The 17,460-nt window shown below is 35.5% G+C and overlaps 2 protein-coding genes across 3 annotated transcripts in view; both read left to right on the top strand.

Annotated features, from left to right (window-relative positions):
* The window catches only part of insyn2ab (inhibitory synaptic factor 2Ab), a 206,962-nt gene that overhangs the window by 13,103 nt on the left and 176,399 nt on the right, over positions 1-17,460 (top strand). For both annotated transcript variants that reach the window (XM_073928639.1, XM_073928640.1), the window contains exon 2: positions 13,157-13,284. The gene's annotated coding sequence lies outside the window, so the exon portion shown is untranslated. The remainder of the gene's footprint in view (positions 1-13,156; positions 13,285-17,460) is intronic.
* Positions 264-3,391, top strand: eef1akmt2 (EEF1A lysine methyltransferase 2). The gene is given in 7 exon segments (NM_001013327.1): positions 264-375; positions 1,375-1,440; positions 2,218-2,332; positions 2,675-2,782; positions 2,891-3,107; positions 3,208-3,304; positions 3,307-3,391. Coding segments are annotated over 6 exon segments (701 nt in total). The 5' UTR covers positions 264-277; the 3' UTR covers positions 3,307-3,391.

The following is a 17,460-nucleotide window of genomic DNA, read 5'->3' on the forward strand; positions in this document are numbered from 1 at the left end:
TGTTTAAATATTGAAACTTATCCAAGTAAAATAAAATGCATCAAATGTAATAAATAAAATAAATGTATCAACATTTACACTTACTTATTTAATATAAAATACCTTAAAATTTAAAAACTAATAAAAACACCAATAAAATATTATATTTAAATTAAAAATATGATGTAAAACATTTTCTTTCTTTTTTTTAGCATGTTTCAACCTTTATTTTGAAGTGTCATGTCGATTACCGGGTTTAATTATACGTCACCGGATGTTGACAAGACAGGACGTCAGGATGGACTCGTCAGTGAGTACACATGGGACAGGAGACTGTCCAGTTAATTGTACAAAATCAGAAGATTTTGCGCCTTCAAAACTCGGAACAAAGGAATAGTAAGAGATTTTTTACTTGAGCTGCTAACCCTGCTATTAGTCGCTCTCACAGGAGATTAAATGGGTGTTTTTATCATTCTGCACACGGATGTTGTATATTCTGCCCAGCAACTGTTGCACGTGAAATGTTCCCCTAAATAGTTAACGTGGAATGTGTACGTTAACCCACTTGATGCCTTCAGGAGATGGATACAGTTCGAATACAGTGGATAAACATTGTAAATAACGATAAATGTCTTACTTGTGTGGAACTTATAGGAAGGTGTAATTTAAAAGTTACTAAATTCAATTAAATTAAAATACTTCAAATTTATAACGTTAATCCAGGAGTACATGCTTTTTCCTTCATAACATCTAAAAATAAACAGAGATATACAATAAAACGTTACATATTACGTAATATGTAATAAATAAATATAAATTCCTTTCATATACAAAATATTCTATAAAAAAAGGCAAATGTGAAAATCCTTAATGAATAATTAAATAAACGCATTAACAAATATGTTTCCCCCCCCGGCTGAGTAGTTAACGTGAAATGTGAATGTTAACCTGCAAAATGCATTCAGAAGATGTACAGTTTTTGAATTCAATAGACAAACATTAAAAATAACGATAAATGTCATCATTGTTGAACAATGTTAACAATAACCTCTAGAGTTTATTAAATGTAATAAAAATGCATAGAATTTATAACAAAATTTTCAAACACAATACATGTTTTTTCTTTCTTTCATATGCAAACTATTCTTTAAAGGCAATTGTGGAAAAACCTGAATGAATAATTAAACGCATAAACAAATAAACTAATAATCCTAAAGTGTTTGCAAAATTACCCCTCCTCCTCTTTCTCTTTCTCTCAAATGGGTCTGATTGCATGGTTTAATAAAAACAATATCTTTGAGTAATTACTTTGTATGCCATCACCTTTTTTTAATACCAGAACTTGTGCAGCTTGTTTGGTATTGATTTTTTTGTCCATTAATATTTGTCTTGAAGCTGGGATGGTGCTTACAAGAGAGAGCTGCAGACTTACAAGGATATTGGAGATGTTGGAGAAATATGGTAATTTTACTGTTTCGTGTCAAAGGCTGTACTGTAATATTTGAATGACTTAAGGCTACACAATATATCGTTTGAGCATCGATATCGCAATGTGTGTATCCGCAATAGTTACATCACAAGACATGCAATGTTGAGTTAGGATTATAGATGACTAGAAACCACAGGTCAAAACACACTAGATTTGTGGAGACACTGCAGAATTGAACCAGGATAGAATTAAAGTTTTTAGAGCCTTTGAATGTGTGAGCATTTGAAGAGCGTTTAAATCATTTTAGTAGTGCATAAAGAAGATTCATTAAGAACAATTTTATGAAATTATGTATTTGGTGAAGACTATACACTATTTTACGTTTGATTATTCAAATTCTGTACCTGAATACAGTTAGACTCTCTCCAAAAGAACATTAGGCACTATTTTAATTAACTTTAATATTTGCTTAATTGTGCTTATTTATGACTGTATTTTATGAACGTATATAATAAATTACATAAAAATAATTTTTTTTTATTTTTCTCCCCTACAAAATCATCCAAAGTAATGACTTTGCAAATAGAGCTATTCAAGTCATCTGGTGAAATTATACCACAATATATATCGCAGAGAGAAATATATTGCATTGTAAAATTTTTCCAATATCGTGCAGTCCTAGACTTCATTGTGATGTTTAAAATGAAGTATTCCAGGACTAGTCTTTTCTGACAGTATACGACATGTAAATCAACAGTATTCTTTGGTGTATCATTTGTGTTAAAGCAATATAAATCCTCCACCGTTAGGTTTGGTGAGGAAAGCATGCACAGAGTGATCAGATGGATGGAAGCACAAAATATATCTGAAAACGCTGCAATTCTTGATATTGGAACTGGAAATGGGATGTTTCTCGTGGAACTGGTAAGTGTGCAATTTTATTATCTCTACCTTTAGTTATTTACTTTATATTTTATATTACTTCTTAATTTTACTTGTGTTTGTGTTTTAAAGGTGCAGTAAGCAATATTTGAAAAATGATTTTCTGCAAAGACACACATGCAGCCAATCATCAGTAAGGGGTGTGTCTGAGACATTAAAAAGGGGCCAGTTCTTTTTGGGGTTTTGTTTTTTTCAAATATGAACATCATTTGACAAAGTTAGCTTAGTGCACCTTTAATTGTAACACTTGTTTTAAATCATGAACAATTCAACAAGTATAGATAATAGTAATAATAATCCTAATCACATTCATTGTCTCTTAAGGCGAGGCATGGTTTTTCAAACCTTACTGGAATTGACTATTCGAAGGCTGCCGTAGAGCTCACCACAAATATCCTGGTAGAAGAGGGCTTAAAAAATATAAATATTCAGGTAATATTTGAATAAATATACTCCTTGTGCTTCTCAGAGATACAGAATATTTTACAAAATATTTTATTTTGTCTTTAAAAGTCTTTGTGTTTTTTCGTGTGATATCAGGTGGAGGATTTCCTGAACCCCAGCACAGAATTGAAGGGTTTTGATGTATGTATTGATAAAGGCACGTTTGATGCCATTAGTTTAAGCCCAGAGGACAGAGAAGAGGCAAAAAAACATTATGTGACGTCTTTAAGAGCTGTCATGCGGCCCAACGGCTTCTTCATCATCACCTCCTGCAACTGGACTAAAGAGCAGCTGCTAGGGATCTTCAAACCTGGTACCTTTGAAGCATATTTATTTAAGTTAATATTCATTAAAATATTATTATTATTGTTTCAAATACTGCTCAGATGGTAATGCAGTTATGTTTTTTTCAGGTTTTGAACTGGTACGAGAGTTGCCCACCCCCCATTTCCAGTTTGGTGGTGTGACGGGTAACAGCGTCACCGCTTTGGTATTTAAACAGACTGACTGACATTAAATTTTTAATTTTTTATTTTTTTTTTGCTGTTTATGTGTAAAAAAAAAGATTTATGTTTTTTTTATAATAATAAACTCTTGTGAAAAAAGAAAAACTTGTTATTCTTTAACACTGAAAGCGCATTTACATCTATTTCAATCATGAAGATACAAAAATAATGACTGTCTTTATTATGGAATGAAACTTGGAAATGGAATTAGTCTGACTGAGCAGACTGAGCATTTATCTGTTTATACATTAAAATAATGAATATTTTTTAAAAGGATATAAAAGATTGTTGGCAAATAAATACATTTATATATACATTATACGTATACATTATATACAAAGGACTGAATTTTGTTGATACATTTTTGTGTAATTTTATTGATAAACCAGTGCAGCATAAAATTATATATATATATATATATATATATATATATATATATATATATATATATATATATATATATATATATATATATATATATATATATATAAATTCAACGAAGACGGTCACTAGAGCCCTGCACAGAATTGGACTGATATGTTGTTGACCAAGAAACTTCTCCAAGCTTGAATGAAGTTTGCCAGGGACAACCTAGAGAAAAATAACGAAAACTGGAAAGTGGAAACGTATTCTTTGGTCAGATGACAACTAGAGCTCTTTGTGCCATAGAGATTTTGCCTATATTTGGAGGAAGAAGGGAGAGGAATTGAACCCAAAGAACACCCTTCCCACAGTGAAACATGGCAGTGGGAGTATAATGCTGTGGGGATGTTTCAGTGCGTTTGGAACTGTGAATCTCATCAGGGTTGAAGGAAATATGAAAGGAAGAGTACCAGTAGCCAGTAGACTTTGAAAAACAGTCCGCAACAAAACTTTTCTGGGTCGACTTTTTGTATTCTAGTATTATAACGACCCAAAGCATCTTACTTCTGAAGTACCTTCAGAACAAAGTGAAATTCCTTGACTGGCCTGCACAAAGCCCAGACTTGAATCCAATAGAAAATCTGTGGGGCCCACTAAAGTCTAGAGTTCAGTTCATGCCAGAAGACCAACATATCTGGAAGAGATTGAAAGATTTGCTAAGGAAGAATGGGCTAACACTCCTCAGGAGACATGTTTGAAACTTGTTGAGAGCTACGATAAACGACTGATGGCTGTTATCAAGCAAAAGAGTTACACTATTGACTATGAACATCAGAGGGCTAATTATTTTGACCTCCAGGCTTTTTTTATTTACTACATATCTGTGTTTCTGTTTGCATTACAAACACTCCAAGCTTCCTGAATAAACTTTGATGTTTAAAAATGATGTGTTGAAAAAATCTTTAATCCATTAAACAGCACTTGGGAGCTATTTGAAAAATAATTAAATATTTTATAGAAGGCTAATAATTTTGTTTTCATTTGTGTGTGTGTTTGTGTGTGTGTTTATATATATATATATATATATATATATATATATATATATATATATATATATATATATATATATATATATATATATATATACATACACACACACACACACACAAAATGTATTTATTCATAACTTTCTATTGTTTTTGAGCAATTTTGAGTAAATATTGAAAATATGTTTTGGTGTGGTTGGTTTTGGTTTTGAGTATTTTAAAAAGTTCTATATAAAATCAAATCTTCAGGTCCACACAGACCCAGACTGTGAAAATTGTACACAGATTTTATATACAGCTTGAAGATTAATATCAATAATAAAATATATAACATTATACAGTAAAAAGAGGCAAATTTATGTAATATATCCTGCATTTTGAGTACGGAGAGAAACACATGAGGGCAGTATTGAGTTAGATATCCATTTTAACAAAGTCCTCATTAAACAAACCTAAAGCAGTTAATAGTTGTTCACAGTGAAAGATAAAGTTATTTTTGTCTTTGTATGGTCTGATTTTGCTAAAGAGCAATACAGTTTTCTTATATAGCTCTTAATGCATTCTGAAACTGTAGAGGCTAAATAAATAATAATGCAGTGGAATGTATTAAATGGTGTTTACATTCCTGTTTAATCATTTGTTTTTAGAGCCAGGTTTTCAGGGCACCGAAAAAGCCAATTTAATACTAAATTATAAAATCAATTGAACAAAATAACAAATATTCTCAAAAAGCCTCTTTATTTGTGCTGCGTAATTTGTTTATCCATTTACTAAACATCCAGTAATTGAGCTTTCTTCCTAACCGTTTTCATGCACCAGAGCTTCTCCCTGAAGCTTTAACCACAAGTTCTTGTGAATGTGTGTGTCCGTGCCTTTCATTAAAATGGCAGAACATTAACAAATGTCCCTAGCTTAATACCGGCTCACGCTATATCGATACCCCAGGAATTGCACCCATACTGTCTCTGTTACTTCTATCTTTCTTGGGGATATTTCACTTTTTCTGGGTCATTTTTTTAAGAAAAAGTCTGACAGCTGCACCTGATAAGAAAATGATTGAGCATCCAGAACACGACCGCTACCACAGCAACAGTGAAAGAGCAATAAAAGACTGGCTTTGGGCCACGATGCTGTGGTACTTGAAAGTGAGAGAAATCCCCCATACCTCTCTGGTTATTACCCCGTCCCCTCGCCGCAGAATGAAATGAAAAACAAAGACCTGAATTTGAATCTCTCTTGGCACCTTACAGAGATGAAAACAGAAGTTTACATTAGATTGGGAGTGTGAAAACTTGACTTTTTTTTTTTTCATGCATCAGCATTTTTTTGTCGGTTGGAATCTGATCAGATAGAGCATCCAGACACCTTTTATTGAAGCTGAGATGCTGAGGAGTGAATTAATAGTGTGTGAGATCGATGGCTAGCCAGTGTACATAAATGTGGAAATCAGCTGTGAAATCCACGGCATTGGATCAGCTCCACCGCGGCATTGAAGCACGCAGTGACCTTGAGTGGGTTAGTAGCTTGCAGGCTGCCTGGGAGCAGTCAGTCTTTTCTAGAGCACAAGGACGGTAAAAGATCTAAGAAACTATTCTTTTGGCATGTAGTCATTGTTATGTATCAACTGCCTAAATACGAAGATTATTTCCATGGCCAAGGTGTGTTCGATTGATGCATGTTTGAAAAAATAGGCTTGATAGCTAATCTTATAAAACTGGGTGACTTTGTGGCAGTTGCTAAACACACAAATCACGGTCATTTTTAGAAATATCTAACTGAGCATAAAATCATACGCATGTTTAATTTCAAGAGCAATGTTTGGGAGATGCAATTAACAAACTTAATAAATGGAAGTCAATATGTTTAAAGACAACCAAATAATTTAAAGCTTTGTATTATCCCTGATGAGACGAAACATGACTTTCACAGGTGAAGTGGATATTTTTAATACCCCTAAGCAAGACCAAATATTAAGGTCTGAGTAGAAGACAATTTTCAGCTGTGTGGTATGGTATGGTTTGGCATGGTTTGGTTCACTTCTATATGATTTTGCTTTGGCCAGTTTGCATTTCCACTGCAGTTTAGTGCAGCATAAAAAGGGTGGGATTATCACAATAGTTGCACAGTCTCTACTGCTGTTACATTATTGTAAACATGACATCAATGCAAAATACAAACAACACAGAGCCAATGGATGCTACATATGGATTGTGTCCTTGAGCAATGGTTAGAGACATTCTACCAGAAACTTACATTTTCACTTATAAAAAAGGGAAGGTTGTCGCGGGGGCACTTCAGATCATTTTGAAAGGGCGCTTTCTATTCAAGACTAAAATGGGCCCTATGTGTGCACGTGCCTGGTACTGTCTTGGAACTTGAGTTGGACATCGTACGTTATGTATTAGTATGTCTATTAATACTTTTGTACAGCATGCATTCACCCAGACAGCATACATGAATGCCATTGTAGTGCCTATTGTGCTGCTATAGACCCTGCTTTGAAGTAGGAGCTGATTTTGTTCCCCCAAATGGTTTTCCTATAACTAAAATCAATCTGTCCTGTTGTTCAAACACACCAAAAGGTTGTTGCTTCTAAAATCTTTAAGATCTTTAAAAAAAGGTTCCTACAGTTTGAAATATACCTGTATTCAAGAGTTTACACTTAGCTGATTATTGATTATAGGCAAGTTTGGCATGCTGTCACCAACTATTTTGCACTTGAGTTCAAGGAAGACTTCAAAGGTATAGGGTGCTATTCAGGATTGGGCCCTAGTTGTTTTAATGTATGTATGTGATAAATTGGTTTAGGATCATGCCAGTGGATCTTCAGTACCAATTTCGGACAATCCTTCCAAAGGGTGTCCCATTAATCATTTTAGCTTTTGGGAGCATCCCATTGTGGTCGGTAGCTCTGCTCCCTAGGTGAGTATTTCTGCTAGCCTGCACTGAGGTGAGCTGCACGCAGATCTATTTTCAAAGCAGCATTACATCAAGACACATGTAGATTCCCAGTAAAACCACAAGGAAAGGTGCCATTTGAGATTATGTTCTATGGTGAGTCAGAGAATTGTGATCTGCTTGTTTTGGTGTGTTTAAATTGGAGTAAAAGAGCTGCACAATGATTTTCATGGAACAGGCTTGACACCCTAGATTAGAAATGGTGTTCAGTGAATCAGTTTTTTATAGTCAGGCTGTTGGAAGTGGGACAATTGGACAGGAGTAAAGATCTGAGTGACTTTGACAATGGCCAAATTGTTATGGCAGGTCAACTGAGTCACAGGGTCTTTGCAAAGGCAAGGCTTGTGGGTTGCTCTTGGACAGCAGTGGTGAGAATTTGCCAGCAGCAGTCTGAGGAGAGCCAAACCACAATTCAGTGACAGGGTGTTGGGTGCCCAAGGGTCATTGCTGCACGAGGACAGCCAAGGCCCAATGGGAAACCCATGTGGACTTAAATTTGACACATGCTACCTAAGCATTCTGAGAGAGCAGGTTCATGACTTTGGTGTTCCCTAATGGAAAGGACCTCTGTCAGCAGAATCACGCACCCTGCCGCAGTAAACAAATTGTACAGGAATGGTTTGATGGACTGGAAATTACATGGTGTTTTCTTGGCCCCATATTCCAAAATCTCAATCCAGTTAAGCATCTGTTGGATGTGCTGGACTAACAAATTTGATCAATGGCTGCTCTAAAGGCCAGAGGGTGCTCTTGCTTGGAAGCTCTGAACACCCAGGAAATCCCTATCACATTGCATTATAAATAAAACGTTTAACTGCTTTCACTAATAGTCACATAACTACAGAATCATCTCACAGAAGGGCTTATTTTCAACACTTAACTGAAGTTTGGAGTAAAACCCTTATTGTATGTGGTAGTTTCTCATGCAGAATTTACCATACAGAGCCATAGTTCATTCAGAGATGACATAAAAAAATGTAATCACAGAACGATTATTTTGATGTCATTATTGCCTGATTCACTTCATTTTGAAATATTTAAAAAAAATTATTTAAATTTCTTTAATTTATAGGACAGTCGAGAGTATTGACAGGAAAGTGTGGGGAACAGAGAGAGGGCTAGATTTGCGTAGGACCTCGAGACAGGAATCGAACTGCCATGTATCAATGCACTAACCACTATGCCATTGTTGCCGTCATTAATGTTATTTTGCATAGCTTGTCGGTGTACTACGAACCCTCTGCCCCCACAAACAACATGGTAATTGACAATAATCGGCAAAAAATTTAAGGTGCTTTCACACCTAGACTTTTGTTTTGGAACCTGTCCCGTTTGCCCAGTTAGCGCGGTTTGTTTGGCATATGTGAATCCAGGAATTACGCTAGGATCCGCGCCAAAATAATCGGCCTGAGATCGTCTGATTGAGGTGGTCTGGGCTCGATTGAAACGAACTCTGGAGTGGATCGATGGCAGTGAGAAAGCAAAATGATCCAAGCCCTGCTTTATCACATTATGGTGGTGTAATAGAGTAGGACAGGATGACATTCCTACCGGTAAATGTGCGTTTCATGTCAAATACGAAAGTGAAAGCTTGCTAATAACGAGAAAGTGAAAGCTAACTAATAACGAGAGTTGTTTATCCGTTAGGAAAACTGACCGAACTGCAGTCTTATTTTTTCTGTTATTTCTTTCTATAATGTAAAGCCTATAATGCATAATTCTAACCAATGGCTATGTATAAGAAAGTCTTACCTCTGATTTATATCTGGTGATGATGTCTGTGGGTGTCACCATTCAAAATTAAACTGCAGATTTTGCTTATAATGTCTTAGTGCTCATTGCCATAAATTAAAATAAGAGTGCATGACAGCTGAGCGGGACTCTGCAAAATAAACCGTGAAACTCTGACCAATGTGAGGAGACTTTACTCGCATGTGACTTGTTTAGCTAGCTCCTTTGGTCTGTTTAGAAACTTTGCAGTGTGATAGTCAACAGCAACAAGTAAAAAGTGCAACATTGTAGCTATTTTAATTCCTGTTTCTGAACAAAACAGATGTGAAAGCACCCTTAAATTACTTATTTTCTTTTATAAATGCCATCCTGGGCAAAACCACCCCAAACATACAGTACCCCCTCACCATCCCCCAATAAATAAAGACACTATATGGTTGACTTTATATATATTTTAAATATTTAAATATATATTTTAAATACATACATTTTAAATAATTATTATAAATACACTTAAATATATTTATGTATTTTTAATAAATATAACAATTTGTTTGTTATTATCATACAATTATTATTCTAAATAAATAACAAAAATCAAATAGAAATGAAAAACAATGTAAAGACACAACTGGAGTAATATTCTAAGATTTTTGCATGAATATTAATTATGGCAGTTCTATAGAATACAAAAAAAAAGTTTTATAGAATTATCTGTTGTCTTAGACCCGACTCATGACTAAGAATGAATGTTATTAAGTGTTAGTGACCTCCCTGACTCATTATTCCTACTTTCTACTTCATAGCCATGCTTAGTCAAAGTAACATCATCATCATCATATGATATAAACCTTTAATTTTAACCTGGACTTGCATATTGATGCATATCAGCGTGCATGTACAGGTACAGTCAACAACCGGGATCAGAAGCAGCGCGTGAGGTGTGCCGAAATGGCTTTCTGCGCACATGCGTCAATTTGTTTTTACCAGTGTTGTTTAGGCTGCACCGTTGCACATAATGAATAAGAAACTTGCGCGTGCAAAAGACGCCAAATGTAAATGGCCCCTAACATCTTTATTCTGGGATAACAACTCTAAATTACCACACTTGCCTAAAGTAAATCTTATCTCAAAGCTTTTACTGGTGCACTTTTTTTTTTTTTTGCACCGTCTCCCCATGCCGCCCCAGTCCTAAATCCGCCACTGAGTGTATGTGTGTGCATGAGAGTGCATGGGGGTGTGCCAGTGATTGGTTGCAGCTGGAAGGGCAATCGCTGCATAAAAAAAATGCTGGATAAGTTGGCGGTTCATTCCACTGTGGCGACCCCTGGTTAATAAAAATAATTAGCTGAAAAGAAAATGAATGAATGAATGACTTATAACCTTTATGACACTATAGCACATTATAACCTTTTCTAACACGTTTCATGTGGCTTAGCACAGTGACTGAATAACAAACATATATTTGGGAGCTCTCTTTTTCATGGGATATTGTATATTGATTCATTGTTATAGGAAAAAAACCCATTTGTATTGCTGGATAATGAACATTCAGCCAGTTGCAATAATGAATGCTGGTGTGAAAAGCCCTCTCAGTATATTTTAATATAAGACTCTTGATTGTTCATGACTGTTGACCATTATCCTCTACTTGAATTCAAGGATGGAGCTTCATTGTCTCACATTTATCTGCATAATTAGATTGTTAAGCCTTTAATTCACCATCCAAGCCTGGGCTCCTCTAATGAAGAAAAATGAATCTGCTGTGTTTTATTGAATTAATTTGCTAGTTTGCTTTGTCCCTATTTCACTAGATAAAGGCTCTGTGTGTTTTAAACTGAAAGTACAGTTTAGCACTCTTAGTTTTAAAAAAGGAAGAACTGGGCTTGAGGCTTTTCTGTAACATCCCAACTCAATCCTTCTCTATAGTCAACCTGGAATCAGCCCCAGCAGGTCGAGTGCAGACTAATGGATGGACTAAAATACATCACCTTTGTTGAAAGAGGAGGTGGAGAGCAGAGTTCTGGGAAAGATGGAGCATTTGAAGACGGCATGCAGAGAAAAGCACAGAATCTTCTTATAGCGACTGATGGGATCTCAGTGATGAAAATCTGTGTGGATGCTAACAGGGCCAGGTCATTGTTCATATAGATAAACTGCAGTCTAAATTGGGACACTAAAACTGTGAAAAAACCTACATAAATAAGATTCAATCTTTCAGAACATTTAAATAAATGTTCTCTGGGGCTTTCTATTTCTTCATATATTGTAATGAAATATTTTATTATATTGTATACAGTAAGGGTAAATACATAAACTTGGAGTTATCTGAAAGGGTAATCTGAAATGTTGAGGATTTTGGCATTCCAGGCATTATGGGCTAATAATATGGGGATGTAGTTCAGTGGTTTCCACCACATAAAATGTATGGCAGAGGAATTGGCGGTTCATTCCACTGTGGTGGCCCCTGAAAAATCCAGGACTGCGCCGAAGAATAGTGAGTGAGGGGCTAAAAGCATGATCCCATTAGCAAGTAAGCAAATTCAAATGATATGTTTAACTCGCGGTGTCCGCGGGGTCTTAAAAAGTATTAAAAGTTGATCAATCAAATATTAGAAAATTACAAAATGCATAAATATATTTATTTTCCTCCTAATATTAACAACGGCGTGCTCGATCTATGAGATTAATTTGGGCTGGGGTGCTCCCGCCTGGGTGATGTCATGTAGTTTGTGTCAAACATGGGAAGTTGATGTGATGCTCTCCACATAGAGCAAAACAGATGGGAAAATGTAAGTTTGCCTACTACTGGCTGGAGAAAGATGAGTTTAAACAGTGGCTAAAGCCTGTTGCTGAAAACAACTGTGTAATTTATTCTTTCAAGCTTTGGTTCTTCCCAGTTTGTCTGAGTTCTGTTGCATGGTTGTGCTCCATTGATTTATTTAACTACAACTGTTTATTAACAACTGTTTATTTAGTCAAAGCTTTGATACTGATTAGAACTTGAAGTGGCGATGAGGTTTAAAAATATTCTGAGAAGGTCTTTAAAAAGTCTTAAAAAGGTATTAACATGACCTTTAGGATAACTGCATATACCCTGTAACTACTTCTAACTTCTCAGTATGTGCAGGTATTGCCCTCCTCAAATATTCAGCTTTGTGGTTTTAAGTATTTTTGTCTGTATTTCCAACACAATCTCATGGCAATTCGTAACTTTTTGATTTAGTGGCTAATTCGTATGAATTCATACGATCTAATTCATACAATTTAGTACGACTTGCTCATTCCCCAATGACGGTTGGGTTTAGGGGTGAGGTTAGGTGCCACGCCTCCTTTTTAAAATCGTAAAATTTCGTACGACTGAACTCGTACGAATTCGTACGAATTAGCCACTAAACTGCCAAAACGTAAAATACTTGCGTTTTCTCGTGAGATCAGGCTGAAATATCTGGACTAGTCAATGATTCAAAATCATGCTGTGTGAAAAGAGTTCTGACTGAAAAATTATCTGGCGACGACCTATACAGGACAGCGGAGAGTTTGGGGAGGAGTTATTTTCCACAAAATCAGAATAAATAACGTTTACAATGAGATTAAACAGAAAGAAAGATTAAAAAGAAACACATTTGTTGCTGCACATTGCAAAAATATTTATTGACCTCCACTCTCAACTCAGAGTCAGAATTGTCAGTGATTGTTTCAATAGACATGCAGTGTGTATTCTCCTGTCACTGATCCATAATCCTGTTTGAACACAGGAGCAACTGAACGCTACACCAGATAGTCATGCAGTGTGAAAACAATGGTGATCTGATGACTTTGAAAACCATGCAGTGTGTATTCGGCATTACCTGACACCTCTTTTGACACCGCGTCCAACGACCAGGTAACACAGCATGTGCTACACTACACTGTTACACAAATATCAACACATGGCAGCCAGTTGCCTCTTTCAGCTCATGCCATTGTGTGAAAGTCAATCCAATACAAATCCGTGTTCTGGCTTGTGTCCGATCAGTCTCTCATCCTCTCATTCACAAAACACTATTAGGATTTTTTAATGGTCTTTAATGGTGTTCATGTTTATGTTTGTTCTATATTAGGAGATTTTTGTCTCACTTTTAGCCAACTCCACCTAGTCTACGAAAACAACACATGGTTTTTGTCTTATGCTGTACAATCTAGACAGCTAGAATCGGAACTTTTTCTTCTTCCTAGCTGAAAATATTGCCAAGAAGGCCACTTGAAGTCAAACATCTGATCTCTGGACTTGGGGCAGATCAAAGAAGTTTCAGCTAGACGTGTCATCACTTCAAGTTCAGCTAGGTCTGCTAAAGCGGGATTAGCACAGAGCTACCTTATGAGAAACAAATAAATAAACTGTCAAATATGTTTACAGAACAAAATGAGTCAAAGCCCTACTAATAAAAGCAATTTCTGAGAAAATATTAGCTTTAAAGTGCAATATATAATGCTTTAACGCCCTCAGCTGTATTCAAAAGACATTATGTATTATTTTGGTTTTAGCCATAATTGGTACAATAGCAATGGTATGAAGTATTCACATATGACTGGAAAGTGACTGGAACGCATTGAGGTCGGAAGTGCGGAAGTGTTACATTTCACTGTTGACTTTCCATAGCCTGATATAATGCTTACAATTTTAATCTTCAAAATGAATACATTAAAATCTTTACAAAAATGCAGAATCTATAATTAATTTACCCTGTATTCTGTTTAAAGGTACCCTGAAATCAAAGTAGATGTATTTTGGGTCTCATTATCAATATGTTAGTAGGGTAAACCCAGTGTGAACAGTGAAAAAAAGATATAAGCTAGAGGTCTGCATCCACGGGTCCTGACCAGATTTCTTGTGGGGTGGGAATAAACTTCTGAATAAAATGCGATAGCAGTCGTTTACTCTGGTGTAATTTAAACCGGAGCGCATGAGCTAAGAATATAGCGTTCCAGAGTCCCGACGTTGTTTTGGAACAGCATATCTGTGATTTCCTCAGTTTTATTGAGCACCGGTACAACCAGTGCTCATGACTGTTACATGATGAACGCATGACAAGTGCTAACCCTAACCCAGTTTGTGCCTGCATCATCTGCATAATGGTCCTCAGAGCCGGCTTTACCAACATGGGAGAGCAAAGTGAAGATGCACTGTCCTTTAGCTTGCATCAGAAAACAGTTAGTTTAGAGTTAGGAAACCCACATCAGGCAAGTCTGATGTATGCGAGTCTTTTTCATGTGTCATAGAGGCAAATGGAAAAAAAAAATACACTTTGTGCAATGTGATAATACCTCAAAGTTTTACCCTTAAGCAGTCACAAGACTGAAACCTCAGGTTTAAGGCGACACTCATGTCTCATCACAAAGGAGCAAACAAAACTGCCATTTAGCCTACAATCTTGCACAACCTACAGTTTTATCTGTTATCTCTCTCTTTTGGTAATACACAATTTAAATGTAAGACTTTGGAAACCAGATTTCAATTTTGCGGGAGTGATCGTATCGGGTAGAAAATTATTGTAAGCGGGCAGCGGTTGATCTGAATATACAGCAGGAGCGGTTGGATGCTGAATAAAACTGTGTGAGCGTGGGACTAAAAAGTCAGTCCCGTGCAGACCTCTAATATATAAGCATTCAAATTAGGCAGTTGTCACTTCTGTCAGTATGTATAAATTATTTTCCATACTTTAGTTTCTCTCTCTCTCTATGCTGAGTTTTAGCTTAGCTTATCTAATATTTTTAAAGAAGTCTCTGTATATACACTTATTAGCTTGTCCAACATTGTGTAAAGCCTGCGACACATTAATGAGAACCATTGGAAGAATGAACTTCTCTGTTATTTACTTTCTGAGCCAAAATCTTGGAAGTATAGCTGCAAGGTGCCAAATTAGATCCATGCTAAGACAGAGTCGGTAAGTATAATGAGCAGCCAGAAGTATTGTGTCTGACCCCCACTTAGTCCAAAAGAGATTTAAAAACACAATCGTTCATTCATAAACATATGGCATATTAACTCAGTGGCTCTATAGTAATCTACACTGCCACAAAATCAATAAAGCAGGAATATTAAAGTGCTTGGCCAGTGCTGAAAGCTTCGAATTTTGCTGCTAGTCCTCATAGATCACAAATATCCAAGTTCATACAGCCAATTTCCATATAATAACTAGAGGCGAAAGGAGCATCTGCAGCTCACTGCGGTCTGCATCTGGCAATGTTCAGACGGATGTGCCATTACCATTCTGGACAGGACAGATGCTTCACACATGTCATCAGGTGACATCCTGCTAGTTGTCTCTACTAGCGATGTTTTGCACTGTTTGCCCTTTTGGCTGTGTGACAACAGAAGGCAGTCACCCTTAAAGGGACAGGTGAGCCAAAAAAAAGAGGACATCATTTGCATTGTAGACACACAACTGTTCTCTTCATTGCAATGCAAAATCACTTTAAGGTATATCCGCTTGTGAATTGAGAAAATTTAAGTTTATGACCATTTTAGTCATTTCATACATTAAAGTGAATTTTATATAAAATCATGGCGTACGCAACAGTCTCTGTACTTGCTGCATCACAAACACCTATATTTGAACAGTTAAAAATGTATTACAGTAAAAAATGTATTACATTCTGGCCATCGGATATTAAGCATGGATATATATATGTATATTGCGATCGTATTTATATATATAGCGATTGGACCCAGAAGCTGCATTGCATGACCTCACAGTTAACAAGCGGATTGGGACCCACACACACAAACACATGGACATTTTATTTGATTTGATCAGAACAAAATCATACATAAACATTTCTTTACCAAAAAATACATTTCAACATGGTCGAAATGAAGTGGGATGAAGCACAAGCTTATTGTTGACATTGTTGACTTTGATAAAGTGTTTTGTACCCATATCTTAAAATTCTGAGAAAGCCACACGCTATCAATGAGTACATAGCACCTAATGAATCTGCAGTGGTCAGGTGGTACAAGTTGGTAGGTGATACACGACTCCTAGTATACACGTTGTAATTGAGTTCTGAGGATCTGAGTGGTTTTTTGTAGTTGGAATCTCATAAATTTGTAAAAAATAAACCTACATTGTTATATTTTTCAAAATTGTTATTTATTTGTAGATGAGAATGTTGTATGATGCATGTTTGGCCCAACAATTTATAAATTTATTCCATGCAAACCAACATCCACATCCAGGATGGTAGTGTGTGCTTAACCTTAAATTGTGTTAAAACATTTTAGGCTGCGTTTTCACTAGTGCATTTTTCCTTTTATATGTATATTTTATCAAATTTACTTGCACATTTCTAATATCTATGCATTTATGTTTATACTGGTTTTAGGAGACATCTCCAGTTACATCTCTGATAAGCCTACTTTATATTTAAAGGCTTATGATTAAATAAAAGTCCAAATAATTTTGGTTTTAGGTTTTTTTAGATTGAATGGAACAGATGGAAAATTTATGAAAAAGCAGCCAAAATTGTGCATCATGAATGTTTGCTTCCTTTTAAAAAATAATCTCAGGACACAAAACTACACTCTAAAAAGTTCTGTAAATTAACAGTTTTCCGTATTTTGTGATTGATGTTTTTATTTTTTCATTATTTATGCTTTTGAATTGCATGAGACCTTGATCTATCAACTTTTAACCTTAAAAAGTTGGAAAAGGGGAATTTTATAAACATATTTAATAGTTTAAAGTGATATATTGTCTGGGTTGGTGTTGTATTTTATGCTGCAAAAACCTAAGCTGCCAGTATATTTTTTGTTATTTTAATGATTCATTTATTTATATATTATTTCTTATACATTATATTATATCAAACTACTAAAATGTCAATAAAAGTCTCTTTGTTAAACTGTAGAGTTGAATTTAAGATTAAAAGTTAACAGTGCAGAGATCAAAATCCCATTATGAAATTCACAACCGTAAACAGACGGAAAACACAAAATATGGAAACTGTTATTTAACAGATCATTTTACAGTGTATGTGAATTGCACAAAAAAGGTGACTTCTTAAAACTAAATTAAAT

Source organism: Danio rerio, chromosome 17 (genome assembly GCF_049306965.1).
Source record: "Danio rerio strain Tuebingen ecotype United States chromosome 17, GRCz12tu, whole genome shotgun sequence".
Lineage (NCBI taxonomy): Eukaryota > Metazoa > Chordata > Actinopteri > Cypriniformes > Danionidae > Danio > Danio rerio.